The 24,394-nt window shown below is 44.7% G+C and overlaps 2 protein-coding genes across 4 annotated transcripts in view; one reads left to right on the forward strand and one right to left on the reverse strand.

Moving 5' to 3' along the window:
- Window positions 1–3,447: 3,447 nt before the first annotated feature.
- On the reverse strand, window positions 3,448–5,331 carry Ddx28 (DEAD-box helicase 28). The gene has a single exon (XM_006986835.4). The coding sequence runs from the start codon at window positions 5,321–5,323 to the stop codon at window positions 3,668–3,670; it is 1,656 nt and encodes a 551-aa protein (XP_006986897.3). The 5' UTR covers window positions 5,324–5,331; the 3' UTR covers window positions 3,448–3,667.
- Dus2 (dihydrouridine synthase 2) overlaps window positions 5,315–24,394 on the forward strand; it is a 43,041-nt gene continuing 23,961 nt past the window's right edge. For 2 of the 3 annotated variants that reach the window (XM_006986836.4, XM_076572115.1), the window contains exons 1-3: window positions 5,315–5,452; window positions 9,207–9,348; window positions 17,856–17,901. In XM_006986836.4, the coding sequence (XP_006986898.1) occupies window positions 9,223–9,348; window positions 17,856–17,901 (172 nt within the window). In that variant the 5' untranslated portion in view covers window positions 5,315–5,452; window positions 9,207–9,222. Of the gene's footprint in view, window positions 5,453–5,613; window positions 5,702–9,206; window positions 9,349–17,855; window positions 17,902–24,394 lie in introns of those variants that run through there. The other variant, XM_042277613.2, reaches the window with a different exon arrangement.

Here is a 24,394-nt window from a genome sequence, read left to right on the forward strand (position 1 = left end):
TGGCCATTTATAAGATCTGCTGCCCTTTTCTGGCATGCAGATATACATACAGATAGAGCGCTCATAGACATAAAATAGATCTTTTTTTTTTATTTGGAAATAGGATTTATTATTCAGTTTCTCCTGTTTTCCATTATGCTTTAAAGAAATTATGTTTACAATCTGAAAAGAAGACAACATTTTACTGATGTAATGTTTCACCTAATCTTATTTGAGCATCAATGAGACAACTATGTTGGAAATATCTGTGTTGTGCAAGGCTGTAACTTCATCTTGATCACCATATGAAGTTGGACAAAAGTAGACCCCACAAGTTGTCTTCTCGTCTCCACATATCTGTCATGGCCTAAAACCCATAGTCACATTACACAAACACACAACAGATTAAAAAAAATAGCATGGCATTACATTATCTGGCATTTCTGGATAATTCCCTTAGAAGGCAATACTTCAAGATATTATGTGAAATGGATAACTGATAAAGACATGAAGATACATGGAACTATAAATGATATCTACATATCCATAGTACATCCATTATACTGTGAAATATACAGTTGATTGCCAATTATGCCACTTCATTACATTTCTTCTAGATAGATGAAAAATGTTTCTTTGAATACACACACGAGGTATTTAATGTTTCTTATATTCTCTTCTATTAAGCATTTGGACATTAACGTTCTTAATATGTGTTGACAAAAGAGCAAACGCTGGGAGCACATCATATACCCTTGGACTTGACCTCAGGAGACCATGAGTTCAAATGTATCTTTGACTAATTACTAACATTCAAGCCAGGCTGAATGACAAACAACATTTCAAGGGAATCTGTGAAAAAATTATAGAAAATAAAACCAGGAACAAAAACCCACCACCCTTACACAGACACACTAACTTGGAAAGTATGATCACACGTCTATAAGGAGATCTGCTGCCCTCTTCTGGCATGCAGGTGTACATGCAGGTAGAGCGCTCAGACATAAAATAAATCTTTTAAAAATTATTTAAAAAAGAATAGTTTCCTCTTAATAAATAAATTTATTCAATTTTTAAAAAAAGATTGAAGCAGGCATGGGCTCCAATATATGTAGTAGTAATAATAGAAGGCTGAGGTAGGAAGAATAGTATGAGTTCAAGGGTACCCTTGAACTTATACTACTAAAAATACAAGTCACATATGCCACCACACCCAGCTTTAATCCCAGCATTTGTGAGACAGAGGCAGGAAGAACTCTCTGAGTTTGAGACCAGTCTAGTCTACAGAGCAAGTTTCATGCCAGCAGTGAGACCCTGTCTCAAAAAAATAATAAAACAAAAACCAAAACAAACAAACATAGGCTCTCTCTATCCCTGCCAAACTCACATAATGAAATCTACAGGTGTGGGGCCTGGAGAGATAGCTCAGTGGTTAAGAGCACTGGCTGCTCTTCCAGAGGTCCTTAGTTCAATTCCCAGCAACCACATGGTGGCTCACAACCATCTGTAATGAGATCTGGACTGCAGGGACACATGTAGGCAGAACACTGTATACATAATAAACAAATAAATCTTTAAAAAAAGGGCCAGACGGTGGTGGCGCACACCTTTAATCCCAGCACTCGGGAGGCAGAGCCAGGCGAATCTTTGTGAGTTCAAGTCCAGCCTGGTCTACAAAGTGAGATCCAGGACAGGCTCCAAAGCTACACAGATAAACCCTGTCTCAAAAAAACCCCCAAGAAATCTTAAAAAAAAAAAAAAAAAAAAAAATCTACAGGTATATCCAAGGTCATACAAATACTGTGTTTGTCTTTAGACAAATTCCTTTTCACATTTACTTTTTGTTTGTATGTCTCTGTATGTGCCCATTTGCCACAGATTAGTGTTAAGGTCAGAGGACAACTTGAGGTAGTTATCTCCTTTCACCATGTGGGTTCTTAGACTTGATGTCAGGTGCCATAATCATTTAATTAGTTCATTGGCCCAGTTTCGGGATTTTTTTTTTTTTCGGCAACACTATGGCTTCATATTATTCATTCTTGGATTCCAGATTTATAGCTTACAGACACATGATGCCAAGCTCATCATATTTCTAAGTGTTGGAGGTCATTATATTTATAGTTGTCACCCTCTGGGAGGTTAAGGTGCTGCAAGGGAAAACAGTTGCCAGGGATCTACATAGTGAGACTGGCAGGATATATCTGTAGAAATAGTACTTAGTAGAAAACAGACTCGTGACACCATGACACGATACAAATGGACAATCTTTTCACTTCCCTTTTCAAACCCAACAAACCACAGTGTTTGAGATGCAGCTTAGCTCAGTGGTAGAACACTTGACCAACAAGCTCCAGGTCCTGGGTTAAACTGCCCATAGGGCAAACAACCTTGACAAGAAGAAACAACACAAAAAACCCAAACAGTGCTTGGCTAGAGGGCTCAGTAGGTAAGAGTGCATACTTGCAGAGGACCAGAGTTTGGTTTCCAGAACCTTCATGAGAACATTCATGATTGAACATAACTCCAGCTCTAGGGATCTCACTCATGCTTCTAACCTCTGGAAGTGCCTGCTTCATGTGCCCATACCTACACACAGACACACAGAAATCATTCAAGATTAAATAAACCTTAACAAAACAAAAACGAAAACAAAGTAACCCAATCCAAGCCAACAAAATCCTACATATGATGGAGTGTGAATCCTCAAGATCTACCGAGTTCTGTTCGGATGGTGGTTACTGTTAGGCAAGGCCACACCAAACCATTATTGGTGTAGAGGCACAAGTCTGCAGTCCTGGCATTGGATCAGCCAGGTTAAGAACATTAGTGGTCCAAGTGTGGCGGCACATGCCTTTAGTTCTAGTGCTCAGGAGGCAGCAACATGAAGATCTTTGTGAGTTGGAGGCCAGCCTGGTCTGTGCTGTAAGTTCCAGGACAGCCAGGCCTATATAAAGAGACTGGTTTTCTGTGTTTGTGTTTGCTTTTGGTTGTTGTTTTTTGGAGACAAAGTTTCCTTGTATAGCCCTGGCTGTCCTGGAACTTGCTCTCTAGAGCAGGCTAGCCTCAAACTCAGAGATCCTTTTCCATCTGCCTTCCGAGTGCTGGGACTAAAAGCATGTGCCACCACCACCCAGGTAAGAGACCCTGTCTTATAAAACCATTGGGGAAAAAAAGGGAAGAAGAAAAGGATCACTAGAGACCAACTTGAGCTAATTACACAGTGAGTTCAAGTCAATTGTGGGCTACATAATGCCAACCTGTTTCAAAATACACAAATTATTTCTTGTCAGAAATCATAACTTGCGGTACATGGAGATAGCTAGGTGGATAAAGACACTTGCCAAGCAAGTCTGGTGATCTTGGTTAGATCCCTGAACACACAGAAAGGTGGAGTGAACTGATTACACACAGTTGTCTTCTGACCTACACACACACACACACATACAATTAGAAGAAAAAATCATGACATTATATAAAGTCAAAATCCACTTTATTATTATTATTTTTTAATATGTTAGTCTCCAATTCTGGCCATGAGCTTATTTTTCAAATCTCCTAACAGTTCATCATGTTTTCTGAGAGGCAAGGAGTTGTGTGGTGATCCAATGTCACCCACTGACAAGTGTGTTCAACCCTCCTGGGCCCCCAGGAAGATCCCTGATCTAGCATGATTCAAGCTAGCCCAAAATTAGGCTTGTTGAGGCAGAGGGTCTTTCACTGAAGATGCTAGTCCTGGAAGGCTTCTCCTTCGACGGGCTGCCAGCTCAATTTTCTGAACCAGGCTCACATCCCAGGGATGGGTCACAAAACTGATGATGGTCCCTGGCATTTCACTGCCCACACGACCCACCCTTCCTGCTCTGTGGATGTAATCCTGCAGAGTAGGGGGAAAATCATAATTGACAACCAGTCCCACGTGAATGCTGTCTAGACCTCGAGAGGCTATGTCTGTGCAGACAAGTATGTCTTGGGAGCCGTCTTGGAAACTCTGGAAGATACCTGCCCTCATTGAGGCTGGCATTTGCCCTTGCAGCCTTAGATGCTGGATTTTGTGGTCATCGAGAATATATCCCAGCCAGTTCACAGTGCTGGAGCTGTTGCAGAACACCAGGACAGTTCCGGAGGGTTTCGCCTTATTCGCTTTGTCATGCTGTTTGAGGATCTGAACCAGTTCTGTTACCTTCTCTGCTCCCTTTAGTCTCATAAATGTCTGTCTGACATGGGGCATGATGCAGTGGAGCTTGGAGCTGGTGATGGTGGTTAGACAGTCTGGGCTGGCGACTTTACTCAGCAGCTGGTTTACACCTTCTGGAAACGTGGCTCCCACCATCACTAACTGAGCTTTGGGATTAAAGGGGTCTTCTAACTCAGCTGGACTTTCTGCTATAACACTGTTTCCCAAGATGTAGTCCACAAGTTCCAGGAAGCTTTCATCTAGCAATGTGTCTGCTTCATCTAACACTATGAAGGAAAGATGCTGTAAGCTGATCAGTTGACTTTTCAGGGCCTTCCACAGAGCCCCTGGGGTGGCCACAAGTACATCCGCTGACGCTGACGACAGTTTACTCAGCTGCAGTTTGAGCTTACCCATGCCGAGGCCTCCTCCAATCTCTATCACCTGCAGGCCCAAGTACCTACCCAATGACTGGGCCACAGCCTGCACCTGTTGGGCTAATTCTCGGGAAGGAACCAGAACCAAGCCCCGGGGAGCCGCGGAACTGCGGGAGTCCAGGTCTGGCCTGCTCAGGAGACGTTGAAATAGGGGCAGTAGGTAGCTCAGAGTCTTGCCACTGCCGGTTTCCGCAGCGCAAAGAATGTGGCGTCCGCGAAGCAGCGGGGGGATGGTTTTCGACTGCACCGAGGTTGGCCGAACGACTTCGGGTGCAGCCTCCTGAAGCGCGAGCAGCACTCGGGGCTCCAGACCCAGGTCCACGAAACTGCAACGGGACGAGAGGTTCGCCAGGGCGGGCGCCTCTTGCTGCATTCGCTCTATGGAAAAATGATCCTGACGCGATCGCCGATGCTTCCAGCCGCGCGAGGCCAGGGGCGCGCACTCCCAACGCCCCAGCGTGAGGCGCGCGGGCTGGTTCAACTCCGGCCGCCGCGCCGAGACCAGCAAGGGGCCAGGTCGCACGAGCACCGGTAGTGGGCAACTCCCTCGATCGCTCTGTCGCTGTTGCTGCCGTCGCTGCAGAGCCCGCGGGATGCGCACCACTGGCAAGGGCTCGTCGGAACCGCGCACCGCTATGCTCCGTCGGGGCTCCAGAAGCGACCGAACGGCTGGTGACAACAGCCGCGTTGGCCAGGCTAAAGCCATAGTTCCCTTGATGCCGAAGGGGCGCATGCTAGTGACGTCAAGCACGCGACCGTGGTCCTGAGTACGGTGGCTGGCGCGGCTCAGTGTGGCGTGTGGCGTGAGGCACTGCAGCACCCTAGGAAGGAGGGAGGATCCTTACAGTTCAGTGGCTGCGAGGTCTGTAGGTTACCGTCGGGCGCGGCGACGTGCAGATTGGGGTCATCTTTGGGGAAGGGTGTTCGGTGGAGACAGGAGTGGGGGTCGGCAATAGGAGGTGGCCGTGGGGCCCTGGCTCAAGGCATCAGGAGTGAGGATGGCCTCGGTCAATTGGGTGCCTAATTTCTGAGATTCTTATTTGTGGTCATGGTCCCCTGCCAAGCGTCCCATAAAACCCCAAGGGTGCGGAGTGCGGCGATGTTTGCATAGGTAGGCGCTCTGCTCAAAGCCTGGGCGATCCAAGTGTAGTCAAGAGTCTGAATGAATGGTGGGCCTGGGGACTGAGGCAAAGGTTGGGAGGCTGGATTTAGGCTCAACCCTGCTCTCTAGTTGAGACTCGGGAGTGCATGCTGGTGGCCTGCAGCTTATTTCGTCTCTGAAGTAGGAGATAAGGTCTCAAACGTTGTCCCTTCCTTCCCAGGCCAGCTTCCCCTCCATCCCGTGTCACCCCCTCCAGCTCTCATACTGGACTCACCACCCTTGATGTCCATTGACTTCTCAGGCAGATTCTGAGTTGCCCGAATAGAAATAGTAAGAAGGGTCCCGTTACCCTCATGGAGTGATCAAGCTTATCTCACATAGCAGACTACTTGACTTGAATTTAGTGGTTCAGCTTATTTTAAAAGGTTTTTTTTTTTGTTTGTTTGTTTTTTATTTCGTACTTCTTGAACACATCTGGGAAAAAAATGGGTGTCAGATATTTTATGTAGTGTGATGTGCCTGGAGTGGGAGATAAGGCCAATGTTTGTGGATTGATTACCTGGGAGGTACCTAACATCTGGAGAAAGTGTTTTAATTTCATTAACTAGAACTGGCCCTTCATATTTATAAGTGGATATCTGTGGATTTTTCCCACTGTACAGTGAAAAGATTCATGAAAAAAAATGTGTCTGTACTAAACATGTACATACATTTTCCTTTAATGTTACTCCCTAACAATATAGTATAACAACTATTTACATTGTGTTTGTATTGTATTAGTCATCATAATTTACAAATGATTTAAAACATATGGGAGAGGTTGGGATAGCTTAGTGATACCATGCTTGCCTACTGTCTTTTATGAAGTTCTAATTTTCAATCCCCGCCAAGAACAAAAGTATATAGATGGGTATGTAGGAATTTTATATAAGGGGCTTGATTGAACATCACCAGATTTTAGTACTTTAGAACTCTGAGGTTCTCAGAACCAGTCCCTGATAGCTACCTATTGATGGCAGTACCATTAAAAAGATCAACATTTAGGTGGGCATGGTGGCACCTGCCTTTAATCCCAGTACTTGAGAGGCAGAGGCAGGCTGGTCTCTGACTTGGAGGCCAGCCTGGTCTAAAGAGCATGTTCAGGTCAACCTGGACTATAATAGTGAGACCCCGTCTTTAAAAAAAAAAAAAAAAAGTAGGACATAGGTTTTTATTTTATTTTATTTTTCTTCTTTATGGCCGTGGGGTGGGAGCTGGGGCCCTGTGCATGCGTACTAAGCAAGGGCCTTACTAGTACCCTCCAGTCCCTGTGTTTGGTTCTCTCCCCACATCCCTCCATTTCTGTCTTTATGTAGCCCGGCAGCCCCAGCCCTCGCCTTCTCTCTTCCTATTGGCTCCCTCTTCACCGTAGCTCTAGTATGTGACTACTCCCTCCTAACTCACAGAGTCCCTGTCATCGCTGAATGACGACTGAATGGCCTTTGAACTTACCTCCCTGCAGTCCTGTCTGCTGCAGGCTCTTTCCTGACCCTTCCCCCAGTTTTCTGTTACTACAACAGTCATTGTGGTCCTGTGAAAACAGGAGTGAGCGCCTGCTACCTCCCCTCTTAGAACCCTTTACGAGGTCACCTTTGAAGAGGCAACAAAGTCTTGAGAATGTCCCACCTACTAGATTCCTACTTGGCTGCTCCAAATCTTCGTTTAAATCTTATTTATTTATTTTTTTTAATGACACATACCTCAGCTTCTCTATTTAAAACGGATTCTAAGCCGGGCGTTGGTGGCGCACGCCTTTAATCCCAGCACTCGGGAGGCAGAGCCAGGCGGATCTCTGTGAGTTCGAGGCCAGCCTGGGCTACCAAGTGAGCTCCAGGAAAGGCGCAAAGCTACACAGAGAAACCCTGTCTCGAAAAACCAAAAAAAAAAATAAAAAAAAAATAAAACGGATTCTAACGCTTTCAGTCTTTCTTTGTCTGCTTTTTTTGTTTGTTTGGTTTTGGTTTTTCGAGACAGGGTTTCTCTGTGTAGTTTTGGTTCCTGTCCTGGAACTCACTCTGTAGACCAGGCTGGCCTCGAACTCACAGAGATCCACCTGCCGCTGTCTCCCGAGTGCTGGGATTAAAGGCGTGCTCTACCGCTGCCTGGCTCTTTGTCTGCTTTTTAATTTTTTTTTCCAGTACACTATATAATGGTTTATTTATTTATATATTTACTAGTTTTTTTGCTAGTACTCCCCTACTGGACTGAACACTCTGCCAGGCAGGAGTCCTGTTAGTTCTGCTAGTCCGTTTTGTTCTCTGAGACTATGACAGTGACTGGCACTTAATGAATAGTTGTTAGGTGAACAGCTGAGCATGAACCAGAGATGAGTGTTGGAAGTATGGAGGATGCCTGCCCTGGGTGATAGAAGGGATTTTTTTCCTCACTAAATTTCTTTTTTTCTTTTCTTTTTCTTTTCCCCTTCTGGTCTTTCGAGACAGGGTTTCTCTGTGTATTTTTGGAGCCTATCCTGGATTTTGCTCTGTAGCCCAGGCTGGCCTCGAACTCACAGAGATCCGCCTGCCTCTGCCTCCCGAGTGCTAAGATTAAAGGCATGCGCCACTACCACCCTGCTCTTTTTTTTAAAGTTATTTTATTATATATATATATACACACACACACACACACACACATATATACACATATATATGTATGTATATATATATACACACACACACATATACATATATATATACATATATATGTAAGCATTTTTGCCTGCATGTGTATCTTTGCAGTACACGTGTGCTTGGTGCCTGTGAAGGTCGGAAAAGGGTGTCAGAACCCCTGAAACTGGAGTTACCGAAGGTTGTACGCTGCCCTGTAGGTCCGGGGAATCAAACTCAGGTTCTCTGCAAGAGCAGCACATGCTCCTAACTACTGAGATTTCCCTCTATATATTTTTTAATTTAAAAATCATTTTTAGGGGGTTGGAGAGATGGCTCAGAGGTTAAGAGCACTGGCTGCTCTTCCAGAGGTCCTGAGTTCAATTCCCAGCAACCACATGGTGGCTCACAACCATCTGTAATGAGATCTGGTGCCCTCTTCTGGCTTGCAGACATATGTGCTAGCAGAATACGGTATACAAAATAAATTAATTAATTAAAAAAAAATCATTTTTAGCCAGGCGGTGGTGGCACACTCCTTTAATCCCAACACTCGAGAGGCAGAGGCAGGCGGATCTCTGTGAGTTTGAGGCCAGCCTGGTCTACGGAGCGAGATACAGGACAGGCACCAAAACTACACAGAGAAACCCCGTCTTGAAAAAACCAAAACAAAAAAATTTTATTTTTAATTGTGTATGTGTGTGGTGGGCATGACCTAGGTCAGAGGACTTTCAGGAGTCAGTTCTCTCCTTCCACTGTGGGTTCCAGGGATCAAACTCAGGTAGTCGGTCGTCCAGCAAGTGCTGTTACCCCCTGAACCGTTTCACCAGCCCACCGCTGTGTTTCTAACCTGTTTTCCCGTTCTTCAGGCCCAGCAGAGGAGGAATGATTGTGAACAGCCTCTCCCTGTGCTACCACAATAAACTCATCTTAGCCCCCATGGTTCGGGTGGGGACTCTACCAATGCGGCTCCTAGCCCTGGATTATGGAGCAGACATTGTTTACTGTGAGGTAAGGCATTCCTGGTTTTCTGGGAGTCTTAGGGGAGGGGGAACAGCTTTCATCTTTGGGTATGGCAGTATTTGGGAGTGGGGGAGGCAGAATGGGACCTCCACTCATGGTCTCCCTAAAATCAGGAGAGATCAACACACATGACACTGATGAGTTCTGCTGGTCCAGAGGCTCTCAGCAACTTAGATGGCAGACAGCTGTGGGTCAGATGGGTAGATGGGCATCCTGTCATGTCACTGCCCAGGTCCCCATTCAGTACACCAGCGAACTAACTGACATTTGGAAGAAGAGAAAGAGAACCAGATTCAGGGTGAGGAAGTTGGATAAGGTCGGCATAGGTAGCTATAGGATTTTTTGGTGATAGGTCAGTAAATATATCCACTGGTGCTCCAGGGATTACTGGGGCTTCAGACCCAGGTTCAGAAAGATCTGATAGGAAAATGGAATTACAAGAGTAAGCTGATACTGGGTAGTGAGGGAGTGTTCTCAGTTGAACACTTATCAGAATTTTCTGGAGGGCTATCAGAACATGACTGTCAAAATGTGTGGTAGAAGAGTCTTCACACCTCGTATCAACCAAGAGACAGAGAAAATGAACCAGGCATTCATACCCCTTAGACATACTTCCTTCAGTTAGGCCACATCTCTGCAAGTTTCTATCATCTCCCAATAATATCATTAGATTAACTTACTGATAATGTCAAAAGCCCCACTTCTGGAAATGTTGCATTAGGGACCAATCTTTTAACAAATAAGTTTTTTTTCTTTCTTTTTTTTGAGTTAGCATCTTACTATGTTGTCCAGCCTAGCCCCACAGTCTATTCTGTTAGGCTTCAGTTTCCCAAGTGCTGAGAGGTAACATGCATAGATCTAGCTACATAAGACCCATCTCAAAACAAAAACAAAACCCAAACCAAAAAAACTCTAAGCAATCAACCAGATAGCTGATCAGCCAGATAAATAAATGAACTTTGTGAAGAAAACCACAAGGTATTTGATAAGAGAAGGAGGCCACTGGGAACAGCTGTAGAGCATTAGAGGGCTCAGAGCTTGAAGAGGGAATAGCAAGCCAGGAGACAGAAACCGGACTTGTGACCACTCTGTCAGGTAGTTAAGGTTAAGGTAGGGAGAGGATAGGCAGGTATAGGTAGCTTGAGGTTTAAAAGAAGTAGGGTGGCGAAAGTGACTTGAAAATGACTTGCATGTTTATAGAAGAAGAGGAAGGAAGGCATTCAGTACAAGGTGGGTCAGGCAAGGTCAGGATTTTGTTTTTGATGCTGGAGATGGAATCTAGGACTTTGCGGGTCTTAGACAAGTATTCTACCATGAATCACACCCTAGTTTAAAATCTTCTTTTAACAAAATGTTTGTGTGGGGAGGAGCTAGAGTTGCATTCGAAGGTCAAAGGACAGTTCTGGGGGGTGGTTCTCTAAGTCCCCCTTGGGTTCTGCAGACGGAACTTAGGTCATCACGTTTGTGCAGGGGGGTCTTTTACTTGCTGAGCCACCTTCCTGGCTCCAGGGTTTTTTTTTTTTTTTTTTGACAGAATCTTACCTTTGTAACCCAGGCTGTCCACAGTCTCCAGAGTGCTGGGACTATAGGCATGTGCCACCATATCCAGCCGCCAGCTGTTGTTGACATTTCTAGAGAGATGTGAACAAACATATACTCACCCCAGATAGGGTAACAGTAACAGAGCGAAGTACAGATACCACCAAAGTCCAACTTGCTGAGCAAATGAGTTTTATTTTATTTTATTTTTTGAGATTATAATGATCCAAATGAGTTTTATTGGAGTTTCTTGAAGAGTTACATACAGGAGCAGAAATGACTCACAGGCACTGTATTACCAAAGCTCACCCCAGCATGGGTGGTGACTCACAAAGGCTGGGAATGTAGAGTGCATTGCACAACTTTCAGGCAGCTAGACAGGTTGGAGAAATGTTTCTTAGAGGCAGCCCAGTTGGTTTGAGCCTCTTCTAGATAGTTCAGCCAGTCTCTGTCCTTCTAGGTGGTTTAGCTAATCTGAGCGAGACAGTAATTTTTAAAAATCCTAACTACTTATATGTGCTTGGTGGGAGGAGCCTGGTATATCCGATTAGTTTCAGTAACTTTCTGAAGCCTTTGAGTTGTTTACTTCCTGAGCCTAAGGTGTTCTCCTTCAGGAAGGAATGTTTCACATCTTAGGTCCTTGAGAGACTCCCTCCAGCATAGAAGGCGAAAGGATGGAAGATTTCACCTCTTTTTAGAATATCCAGTGTTAGTCAGGCCTGGTGGCACATGCCTTTAATCCCAGCACTTGGGAGCCAAAGGCAGGCTGAGCTCTGTGAGTTCAAGGCCAGCCTGGTTTACAATGTGAGTTCCAGGACAGGCAGAGCTATACAGAGAAACCCTGTCTGGAAAGAAAAACTAAACGAAACAGTTTATCTAGTGTGGTTAGCTAGCTTTCCTCCAGGAGGAAAGGTTTTATCTTGGAGGAAATTGCTTCACAACACCAGCCTAAGCTTCTTGGCAAAGTGGTAGGACAAGCCCCTCTCTGAGGTGACAGGCAAAGAAGGAAGAAGGAATGGAAGGAGTTCAGCCAAGAGGTCCCTAGGGCTTATAGGACGGTTAGGAAGCCACTCTTCTGTTGGAAACGAGGAAGGGGGTAATGAAATGATCCGTGTGGTATAGTTATTGACCACCATGCTGATTGAGCCCATTATAGTTTTGAGTCCTTTTATTAATGGCCAGACCAAGAGTGGGCCAGACCCTGTGCCTCTGAAAGGTCTCTTGATGCCCAAGATCAGGTGTAAGGGTTTTTTCCAGCACCAGGGTATTGTGGCAGCCAGGAGCCAAGAAATTCCACAAAGTTTCACTGTGCAGCAAACCTCACACAAGAGATGTATTGGGAACAAACACAAGGGAGTGGCTGCCTTTGAACGGGAAGAGAGAGCAGAGGGCTGGGCAAAGGGGAGGAGGGCTTTTATAAGGCCTTGGAGCATGTGCAATGAGAAGGGTGTTCTTCCTTTGTCTCTGGTCCCACATCAGAGGTGTAGCGTTTTCAGAGACAAAACCATGATTATGGGAGGTAGTACCTTAGTGAGGGATTTAGAGTGGCCTAGTAACATCTGCTTTCTTTTTTTGGTTTGTTTGTTTGTTTGTTTGTTTGTTTTGAGACAGAGTTTCTCTGTATAACCCTGGCTGTATTGGATCTCACTCTGTAGACCAGGCTGGTCTCAAACTCACAGAGATCCGCCAGCCTCTGCTTCCTGAATGCTGGGATTAAAGGTGTGTGCCACCCCCAGCCCCAACCCCACCCCCACAACCACCCACCACCACCACTTGACAACATGTGCTTCTTTTGCAAGGCTCAGCAGTATCTTCTAGACACTGCATAAGTCTGGCCATAGTCAAGGTCACAGACAGTCCCAGAAGCACTGCCAAGGCAAAGGTAACTGTTAGGGATGGTGGAGTGTGGAAGGCTTGACCAGGCAGAAACAAAATAAAGTTGGGATGGGATGGCATTACTAGTCATTTCAACAGGAACTTGTGGAAGGTGATGCTTTCATCCTGTTCCTGTGGAGATGAGGGTGTAGTTTGACTTGGCAGCTGGATATACTTGCTCACAGCCTTATGGAACAGAAAGCTGAGACGCCTGGTAGGAGGTATGCCTATGGTTGGGGATTGTGCTGGTACTTGGAGTAGCATAGGGCCAGGGGTTTCAAGATGATGGCAGGGTGAAGTGGAGGAAGGGAGGAAGAAAGGGAGGTTCACCAATGAGATCTTTCTCTCTCTTTGTTTTTTCAAGACAAAGTCTCATTGTGATTCAGGCTGTCCCCAGACTATCTACATATCTAAGGCTAGCCTTGAAGTCTAGATTTTCCTGACTCTAGCTCCCAAGTGCTGTGAGTTCCCAAGTGCTGGGATTGCAGGTATGTGCCACCATGGGCTGGCTGTTCCAGGAATTCAATGCAGAGGGCAGAAAGCATGTTCTGAATTGAGGCACACAGAGGCTCACGTCCTCATTCCTAGGTATTTGTAGGGAATGTGATGGAACTGTTAGTAAGCAGGTCCATAAGCTTTCCCAGTGTCAGAACACACCTAGGCAGGGGAAGCTGCTTCCTGGGATCAGGTACTGGGACACCAGACCTGAATCATCTGCCTCCTCAGAACCCTGGGGTGCTCAGCTGTGTGTTATCATAGTTTTTCTTGGCTGGCACTCATCTTTATCCTCCAGAAAAGTTTCTTTGGTTTGGAAGGGAAATAGGAAGAAGAATAATAAAGAATCACTGACTTCTCAGAGCCTGAGGCCTGGGGGACAAGAAAGACCAAATCCCAAGGAACAGACAACTGTTAACTTTTTTTTTTTTTTTTTGAGCCAGGGTCTAACTATATAGCCTTGGCTTTTCTAGAACTCACTATGTAGTTCAGACTGGCCCCAAACGCCCAGAGATCCACCTGCTTCTAGCTTCCTGAGTGTAGGAATTAAAGGCATGCACCACCATGTCCAGCAGACAAACGTTGACTTTTCCTTGCTTATGGTGAACCCGCACGCTTCTGCAGGACAACAGAGAGGGACATGTTAGCTCTTCACCTGTGTAGTCCTGTGTTGCCGAGCAGGTACAGTGGATGATAGATTCCAGGGGAAGCCCCCAGCCTGCCTGCTGTTCGGCTCCATCTCTGTCCAGCCGTGCCCTCCCAGGGTCAGGGTGAATGGTGTCCCTCTCCATTGTACTTGCATTTTACATTCTGTCTTCATCGGTAAATGTTTGTCCACTCCATGTCCTGTCTCTTCCTAAGTCTGTGCCTGTAGTAAGAAAGACTTGATCCCTGGAGTGCTGGCCTCTTGTCCCTGCCATGCCCCCCATCTTGTTAATTTCATGTACTGGAACAGGTGGTGGTAAGGGCCTCAGCTCTTTAGAATCATCAGCTCCTGAGTGCTGGGATTAAAGGAATCTTTTAGTCTCAGAGGAAACTCCTACACAGCAATGTCTGTGCAAGCTGTGGGTGCCTGGTGCCCCAGGAGGCCAGAAGAGGGCATAGGATCCCTGAATCTGAGTTAGGAGTGGTTGTGAGCTGCCATGGGAGGCACTGGAAATGAAACGTAGAACTTTTTTTTGTTTTGTTTTGTTCTGTTTTGTTTTTTTTGAGACAGGGTTTCTCTATGTAGCTTTGGTACCTGTCCTGGAACTCACTCTGTAGACCAGGTTGGCCTCGAACTCACAGAGATCCGCCTGGCTCTGCCTCCTGAGTGCTGGGATTAAAGGCGTGCACCACCACCGCCCGGCAACCTGGGATTTTTTTCAAGAGCAGCAAGTGCTCTGAACCACTAAGCCATCTCTCTATCCCCATTGTAACCATTTTTAGTGTATAGTTCAGTAGTGTGAAGTATATCTGTGTTGTTATGAAACAGACCTCATCTTGCAAAACTGAAATTACATAAGAGCAACTCCCCTCTTACCTTCCTATCTAGCCTCTGATTACCACTATTCTGTTTTCTGTTTCTCCAAGGGACTCAGATAAGTGGAACCATACCGTATTTATCATTGTTTAGCTAGTTTATTTTACCTAGCATAATGTCTTTTTTTTTTAAAAAAAGTTATTCTAATTTATGTGGATATGTTCATGTAAGCACAGTATTTGTGGAGATCACAGCAGGGTATCAGGTCCCCTGGGACTGGAGTTACAAGCAGTTGTGAGCCACCTGATGTGGGTGCTGGGAACTGAACTCTAGTCCCCAGTAAGAGCAGCAGGTGCTCTTAATGTTGAGCCATCTCTCCAGACTCTAGCATAATGTTTTTAAGATTTATCTAAGTGGTAGTGCACGCCTTTTAATCTCAGCACTCGGGAGGCAGAGCCAGGCAGATCTCTGTGAGTTCGAGGCCAGCCTGGTCTACAGAGTGAGTTCCAGCACAGGCTCCAAAGCTACACAGAGAAACCCTGTCTAGAAAAAAAAAAAAAAAACAACCACAACAACAAACCCCAAAACAAACCAAAACCAAAACAACAACCACAAAAAAGATTTATCTAGGCTGTATGTGGTAATACATGTCTTTAATCCTAACCCGGAGGCAAAGGCATATCTGACTGAGTTCCAGGCCAGCCTTGAGCTATGTAGCAAGACCCTGTCTAAAAATCAAAAGAAAACAATATAAAAATAAAACCAAATTTACCTAGCTAATGAGATGGCTCACTGGATAAAGACTCTTGCTGCCAAACCTGATGACCTGAGTTCAATCCTTTGAACATACATGGTGGAAAGGGAGAAACTACTCTCAAGTTTCCTGTCCTCTATGTGTGTGAATGACATGGCATTCACAAGAGCGCGCGCGCGCGCGCGCGCGCGCGCACACACACACACACACACACACACCTCCTTCCCTTAATTTTTTTTTTTCAAGTTTATTCCAGGCTGACCACAAACTCACTATGTAGTCAAAGATGACCTTGAACTTTGGATTCTCTTGCTTTTGCCTTCTAAGTGCTGGTATTACAAGTGTGCAACCCATTTCTATTTTTATGCAGTTTTGGGGGTGAAACTCAGGGCTTTGTGCATGGTAGGCAAGCACTCTACCATCTCCAGCTCATTTCTGCCTTTCTGTTTTGTTTTGTTTGAGACAGGGTGTTACTGTTTAGTCCTGGCCGACCTCGAACTCACAGAGATCTGCCTGCTTCTGTATCCTGGGAATTACAGTCATGAGCCACTGTACCCAACATCCTAGGCAGGTCTTGAACTTATGACTCTCCTGCCTTCACTTTTCCAAATGCCAGGCTTACAGGCAGACACTGCCATGCCCTGCTTACTTTTGGTTTTGTTCCTTTGGTCGTACCAGGGAACAAATTCAAAGCTACACCACTGAGCTACATTGCCAGCTCTTTGAAAATTTTTTTGAGTGTTAATGTGGTACAATTGGTTAGCTTGTTCAACTGTTTAAAAATTTGTTTTGGGAATGAAGAGATGGCTCAGTGGTCAAGAGCACTCGCTGCTCTTGCAAGAGGATCCTGGTTTGGTTCCCAGCACTGACAAACCATGCCATAGCCATATGTAACTCCAATTCTAGAGTATCCAGTGCCCACTTCTGACCTCTGTAGGCACAAGGCATTCACATGGTGTATATGCACGTGCAAGCCAAACATTCATACACATAAAATAAAAATAAATATTTTTTTCAAATATATAATTTTATATTTAAGGTATGAGCTCACAAAGTTGACTAGACTGCCCTTAAACATCTAACTTCTGGGGCTGGAGAGATTGGCTCAGAGGTTAAGAGCACTGACTGCTCTTCCAGAGGTCCTGAGTTCAATTCCTAGCACCCACATGGTGGCTCACAACCATCTGTAATGAGATCTGGTGCCCTCTTCTGGCCTGCAGTCATACATGCTGTATACAAAATAAATAATAAATCTTTAAAAACAAACAAACAAACAAACAAACAAACAAAAACATCTAATTTCTACCTCTGCCCCTCAAGTAGTTGAAATCACAGACATGGGGCATAGAATCATAACCACGTGCCCAAATTTGACTGTGGTTCATTTGTTCAGGACTGGACAGTAGATGTTTGATGATTTGAATGTTGTATTGAAAGAACAGACACAGAAATACATAGAACATATGTTTACCTACATGTTGGTTTTGTTGAGAGATGCCACATGGATGCCATCAGGACCTTTTGATCATCCCCTTGACACTCCTATGCATGTAACGGTATCCACCAGGCTGGGGTTGTGGTTTGCTGAGGCTCCTAAGAGGTCAGTATGGGGATGAATATCTTGGATGGTAGTCTTTTACTTTCTTTTGGATGCCCAAAGTCCATGGCCATGAGCTTCAGACTCGTCTTCCACATCTGCTGAAATAATCACTGAACAAAGCATTACAGTGTTGTAGCCAGCCAAGAATTACCCACCAGTAGACATCTAATTTTCTCCATTTATAATGCTGATTTTGAAGAAATCTCCTTTTCCTTTCTGTCCTGAATCTGCTGGAATATCTTACCCTGGTCGGAGGCTCACCTCTTTGTTTACATACAGTAAGCTGAGTAGATTTTTCTTTCCTGTGTCTGTCTCACATCTTCCTCTTGGGGCTTTTATTCTCTATTTCTCATTTTGTCCTTGGCTGTTCCCTAGCAGCCCTTCACTGTCTGCCCTTTGACTAGTAATTGCAGTGGGAGGTTTCTTTGAAGTGGTGGAGCTTGAGCTGAGACTAGTCTCTAAGAACAGTGTCTCAGTGTCTATATCCTGGACAATTCTCTTCTTTCTAGCACTCTGAGTGGCTCATCCTTTGTTAGCTCCAAATATCTCCAGGGTCTTGGAGAAAACAGCAGATTCATGGTAGCTCACTCAGGGCCTTCCTTGCCATGCTTAGTTGTAGGAAACAGGACAGTGTGTCCCCAAAGCTGTGGTTTGTTGTCAGTATTGTGGTTATTGGCTAAATAGTGGTCATCATGAATATAATAAAGATCTTCCATCTGTGTGGAGGCCTCGTGTCCAGGATTGATGAATGTCTTCTGATTCCTCTGCAGGAGCTGATTGACCTTAAGATGCTTCAGTGCAAGCGAGTTGTAAATGGTAAGTGTAGCCCTGGCCTCCAGATTCTGTGTGTGCCCAGGTGGCTCAAGCAGAACTGTCACTGCCTTTGCCCAGGATCCTCATAGTTAGTGAAACCTTGTCTGAAAACAAACAAACTTCAGTATTACTGGGCCAGTGGTGGTAATGTATGCCTGTAACCTCATCACTTTGACAGAGGGATTGGGAATCTAAGGCTTGTTTTTGAGACCTTGTCCAAAATAAATTTTAGTATTACAGATCTGTGTAACCTAGAAAACAAAAATGTTCCAGAATCCCATACCTAAAGTGGAAATCACAAAAGGAATAGTGTATGTTTTCCTACACATATAATAAGCATAGTGTTCATATATAAATGTGACTTGTTTGTCTGTCTTTCCCCAGGGGATTCTGCCTCACATTCTGCTTTGCCACGTCTTTTTCTGCTGGGATGTTTTCTGTGTCAGAAGCTATAGGTGACTCTGTCAGAATGGGTGTCATCAGCTCTCTAGTGGGATTTTCCAGTATTTTGCTGTTATAATGCCGCATCATAAACACACCAGTTTTGTATGGTCTTAGACTTCTTACCATCCTTGGCTGTCACTTTCCCAACAAGTCATCCCTTTACCTTTTATAACTGCTGTGGGGTATTCACCAGAGAGGACTCCCCAGATACGGGTTTAAGCCAATAGAAAGTCTTTATTAGCTGGCTGTCAACTACACTGGATGGGTGGGATCCCAGTGTAGCCCCAAGCCTTTCTCAAAGTTAGCTTTTAAGCACAAAAACCATGTTCTGGGTTGACATACTTCAGTTAACAAGAACAAGTAGCCAGAAGCAGAACTACAGAAGCCAGAAAGTGAGGTTAGTACATTTAGAGACTTTCCCGACCTATGGGCTTTGATGGATTAGGCCTTTGTTTTAGTTTTGGCAGGTGGTGCTGTCCATGTGCTGAGTATTTCAGCCTGAATGACACTTCCTTTTCTTCTCTTTCTTTCTTTTTTGTCTTTGGAGACAGGGTTTCTTTGCATACCCTCAATGTCCTAGAACTAGCTCTGTAGACCAGGCTGACCTCGAACTCAGATATCTGCCTGCCTCTGCCTTCCAAGTGCTGGGATTAAAGGCGTGCGCCACCACTGCCTCTGGGCCTGAGTGGCACTTTCATCATGGGGTCAGTTGTGCTAAGATCTGGGTCCTGTTACAGTGACCGCCTATATATTCAGTACTGGGATGTTAATAATATATTCCATTTGTGGGTGTGCTTCACCTGCTTAACAGACCTCCTGTATTCTTTTCTTTTTTTTTTCCAACATAATATTTTTATTGATTCTTTGGGAATTTCACATAATGTACCCCAATCCCACTCACCTCCCAGTCCTCCCAGGTACACCCCCTTCACCCTTGTGTATTCCTCTCCCCCCCAAAAAAAAGAAGAAAGAAAAAATAAAAGCAACAAAAAAATTAAAAAAGCCAAGTCCAATATGTATTGCTCATCTATTCACTGAAGCATGGTCAAACTCCTGGTGGCCAGTCCTTTAAAGAAAACTAATCCTTTTCTACCTGTACCCCCTCCAGAAGCCATCGGCTGTGGAGAGCTACACTTCACATGCTTAACTCAATTTTTATTTATTTATTTATTTATTTATTTATTTATTTATTTATTTATTTATTTACTTATTTATTTTTGTTTTTCGAGATAGGGTTTCTCTGTAAATAGCTCTGGCTATCCTGGAACTTGATTTGTAGATCAGGAAGCCCTTGAACTCACAGGGATCTCCCTGCCTCTGCCTCCCGAGTGCTGGGATCAAAGGTGTGTGCCTCCGCTTCTGGCCCTTATCACAATTTAAGAGTTCTCTTCAATGGCTTCTTGTTTAGGCTGTTACTTTTTTTTTGGTGGGGAGGGGGTGTTGTCACAGAAGCCTTCTATGTGCCTCTTTCTCAACTGTGAGTCGGCAGTCATCGATACGACTGCGAAAGTAGCCTCCTTGCCTTTTATAGTCAGAGGGAGCACAGATCATGGACTTCCACATGTTTCTGGCAACAGCCCATGCCACTGACATCGGTCAGCACGGTCCCTGGTGGCAGTACAGACCATGGGCACCAACACAGCCCTCTGTCGCATCATGGGCACGGACATCATCATGGCCCTTGGCAGCAGCACAGGCCAGACATCAACATGGCCTCCAAGGCACAGGCCATGGATACCACTGTGGTCCCCACTGGCAGTCTAGTCCATGAACATCAATATGGCTTCAGGCGTTGGCACAGACCACAGACATCTGCATGGCTTTTGGTGTTAACACTGGCCATAGACATCAACACAACCCCCAGCTGCATCAGGACCACGGACCCCAGCATGGCCCTTGGCAGCAGCACAGGCCAAAGACCCCGGCATGGCTCAGAGCCAGGGTGATTGTTTGGCTGGATGGTGTGTTCAGGGATTGAGTCTACACAACTCCAGACTGATGCACACCACCCTGGCCACCTTACTCGGTGACAATGAGTTCCCTATCCTGGACAGCCTTCTCCCACATCTGTCACTGATGTTGTATCTCTAGTCTGCCTCTTTTCACAACACACTCACCGATCTGTTCCCCCATCTTTCCCACCTCTGTCCCACCTCTCCATCTTACATTTGTTTGTCATAGTGATATTGGAAACTGCAGTGTGACACACTTTTTTTTTTTGTTTTGTTTTGTTTTTGCCCAAACAGCTTTACATGGAAATATTCATTCCAACAAGTCATTCATTGGTCTGGTTCAAGGTTTCCGGTTTCTGACACACCATAAATACTGGAACCTCTCTGAGACTTGTCTCAGATATCCTGCTGTTGCCCAGAGTCAGGGTGATTTGCAGCTAGGCAGGATGTCAGGGGCAGGTTCTGTGCGAGCTCCAGGCTGCTTGCTGCACACCTCTCAGCCCTCAATGTTGGCCTGCTGAGCTTAACCTTTGTGCTGCAGATACAGGCAGCTCCACTGCTCCATGCTCTCCATCTCCCAGCAGGGCAGGCAGCATGGGCTGCAACTGCAGTGGCTCCATGCTGGGGGCCAGCTGGGGGGACGAGGACCAGCTCTACTCAGTAATAACATCTGGTTCTGCAGGACCAGCTCCTAGGACCAGCCCTACTCAGTAATAACATCTGGTTCTGCAGGACCAGCTCCTAGGACCAGCCCTACTCAGTAATAACATCTGGTTCTGCAGGACCAGCTCCTAGGACCAGCCCTACTCAGTAATAACATCTGGTTCTGCAGGACCAGCTCCTAGGACCAGCCCTACTCAGTAATAACATCTGGTTCTGCAGGACCAGCTCCTAGGACCAGCCCTACTCAGTAATAACATGTGGTTCTGCAGGACCAGCTCCTAGGACCAGCCCTACTCAGTAATAACATGTGGTTCTGCAGGACCAGCTCCTAGGACCAGCCCTACTCAGTAATAACATCTGGTTCTGCAGGACCAGCTCCTAGGACCAGCCCTACTCAGTAATAACATGTGGTTCTGCAGGACCAGCTCCTAGGACCAGCCCTACTCAGTAATAACATGTGGTTCTGCAGGACCAGCTCCTAGGACCAGCCCTACTCAGTAATAACATGTGGTTCTGCAGCACCAGCTCCTAGGACCAGCTCTACTCAGTAATAACATCTAGTTCTGCAGGACCAGCTCCTAGGACCAGCCCTACTCAGTAATAACATCTGGTTCTGCAGGACCAGCTCCTCCACAAGCTCCAACAGCTTGTAGACAGGGTAGATGCTGGAGTAGATTGACTCAAAACACTGAATCTGGGCCCAGATGGCGGCCTTCAGCCTGCATGGGTGTCTTCCTGGCAGCGCTGGATTCTTAAGATAGTCTTGTGTCATAGGCATATTCAGTCATCTGCCACATTTTATCTTTTTTATGCAATAGTCTTCTTTGAAAGTTAATAGTACTTACTAAAGAGTAAATAAAAAATTTAAGAAGAGTAAATGAAACTCAAGACCCCATGTTTAACAAACAAAACAAAAAAAAGAATTAAGAATAGATGAGCTGGTATGGTGGTGCACACTCTTATTCCCAGTTCTTTGGAGGCAGAGGCAGGAGTAGCCTCCTGTGAATTTGAGTCCAGTTGGTTTACATAGCCAGCCCCAGGACAGCTGGGATTATGGGGACCTGTCTCTCAAAAAAAAAAAAAAAAAAAAAAAAGAGTAGATGAGATGAGATATGATCAACTTATTTGCAGTTATGTTCAATGAAGTTGCTTCTGAGAATACTAATTATGTAAGTACTGAGCCATCAGCCCTAAGGAGATAAAAATTAGATATTAGCACCAGATTTAGGATTACACCTCTGTAATCCCAGCTTTGGGAGGTGAAAGCAGAAAGATCAGGAGTTCAAGGCAAGTTTAAGGCCAAAGTGGACTATTTGAGACCTTGTATTTAAAAGATTAAACCATCAAGCAATAGTGGCACATGTCATTAAGCCCAGCACTTCGGAGGCAGAGGCAGACAGATCTGAGTTTGAAAACAGCCTGGTCTACAGAATGAGTTCCAGGACAGCTGGGGTGCACAGAGAAACCCTGTCTTGAAAAACCAAAAAAAAAGAAAGAAAAAGAAAAACCAAAACAAACAAACAGAAATCAAACCAAGGGGCTGTAACTCCTGTTCCAGGGGATCTGACACCCTCTTCTGGTCTCGGAGGGCACTGCATACATATGGTACACAGACATATATGCAGACAAAACACACATACATATAAAATAAAAGTTATAAAAACAAAATCAAACAACACAAAACTAGATTCCTTTAAGCCTCTGGTCACATTTTCGTCACTTGATCAGTATAACCTTGTTTTACATGTGTTACTATTCAAAGTCATACTGTTTAATACATACCAAGGCATGTGTATGTACACATATACATCACAACTAATAGCAATGTAATTCATGCCTGATTGAAGGTTATCTAGAGTTGAGGATACAGTTCTGTGGTAGAATATTTACCTAGCATGTGGGAGGTCATTGAGAAAGAATAATTCCAGCCTTTGGAAGGCAGAGGCAAGAAGACTTCAAGGCTTGAGCTACATAGAAAGACCCTGTCTCAAAATAAATAAATAAAATAAAATAAAATAAAAGAAGAGAAAAAAGAAAAACAGCTGGGGCTGGTGAGATGGCTCAGTGGTTAAGAGCAGTGGCTGTTCTTCCAGAAGACCTGGGTTCAGTTCCCAGCACCCACATGGCAGTTCACAACTGTCTGTAACTCCAGTTCCAGGTTATCTGACATATTCTTACACATACATGCAAGCAACACACCAATGCACACAAAATAAGAATAAATAAATCATTTAAAAAAAAAAAAAACAGCAGCAATAAAAATAGAAGAAAATTTCCAACACATGTATTTCGTCCACTAAGCTCATCTCAACCTTTTTGTGATTAGAAACAGTATTAGAATTATAGACAAAGTCGGGCAGTGGTGGCACACGCTTTAATCCCAGCACTCAGGAGGCAGAGGCAGGTGGATCTCTGTGAGTTCGAGGACAGCCTGGTCTAGAGAGTGAGATACAGGACAGCCAGGGCTACACACAGAGAAACCCTGTCTCGAAAAGCCAAAAAAAAAAAAAAAAAAAAAAAAAAAAGGTAGACAGATGAGTTGGTGGTTACTTAAAAGCACTGGCTGTTCTCGCAGAGAACCCAGGTTCAACTTTCAGTGCTATGAGGCAGCTCACAGCCGTTTGTAACTCCAGTCCCGGAGAGCCAATTCGAGGGCAGCAGGCACACAAGTGGGCCACAGACATACATGCAGGCGAGACACCCATACCCATAAATAAAAATAAAAAATTTAAATTAAAAAGAAAGAAACAGTGTTAGAAATACTACATAGCTCTTTATCACTATGCTTGGAGTAATTATATTTTATTTATTTTGGTTTTTACAGACAAGGTTTCTCTGTAGCTCTAGCTTTCCTGAAACTCACTCTGTAGACCAGACTGACCTTAAACTCAGAGATCTGCTTGGAGTCATTTTAAACAATGACAGTACCAATATAATAATAAATAAAGCAAGAAACCGCTAAATATTACTTAAAAATAATTTTTTTTGAGGCAGGGTCTCATGTAGCCTAGTCTGGCATTGAACTCATTGTGTAGTTGAAAATGAGTCTGAACTCCTGATCTCCTGCCTCAGCCTCCCAAGTGGTAGGATTACCGGTGTGCACCATGAATGCTTGGCTCTGAGGGGTACTACAGTATGAAAATAAACAAGAAGAATATCCCCTTGTTTGACCTCAGCTGGGAAGGTGACTTGATTTTTTTTTTTTGCCACATTTTGTCTGCCTGTGAATGATTAGAGATATTGAAAATATTGATTTCCAAGTCATAAATAAATTGTAGTAAATAAGGGAATAAAGAAGGCTGTCTGGGCACTGCATAATTAAGAAATGATAACTTTACTGAACTTTACAGTGCAGCTGGGGCTCGAGTTTTCTATATATCCCTTTCCCCTAGCTAAAATGATAATAGCTTGTTAAAAATTGCAGAACAATGCCGGGC

The sequence above is a fragment of the Peromyscus maniculatus genome, chromosome 5, assembly GCF_049852395.1.
Source record: "Peromyscus maniculatus bairdii isolate BWxNUB_F1_BW_parent chromosome 5, HU_Pman_BW_mat_3.1, whole genome shotgun sequence".
Taxonomy (NCBI): domain Eukaryota; kingdom Metazoa; phylum Chordata; class Mammalia; order Rodentia; family Cricetidae; genus Peromyscus; species Peromyscus maniculatus.

Coding starts and splice junctions, on each gene's coding strand:
- Ddx28 (XM_006986835.4), bottom strand. CDS start 5,323: ATGCGCCCCTTCGGCATCAAGGGAACTATGGCTTTAGCCTGGCCAACG.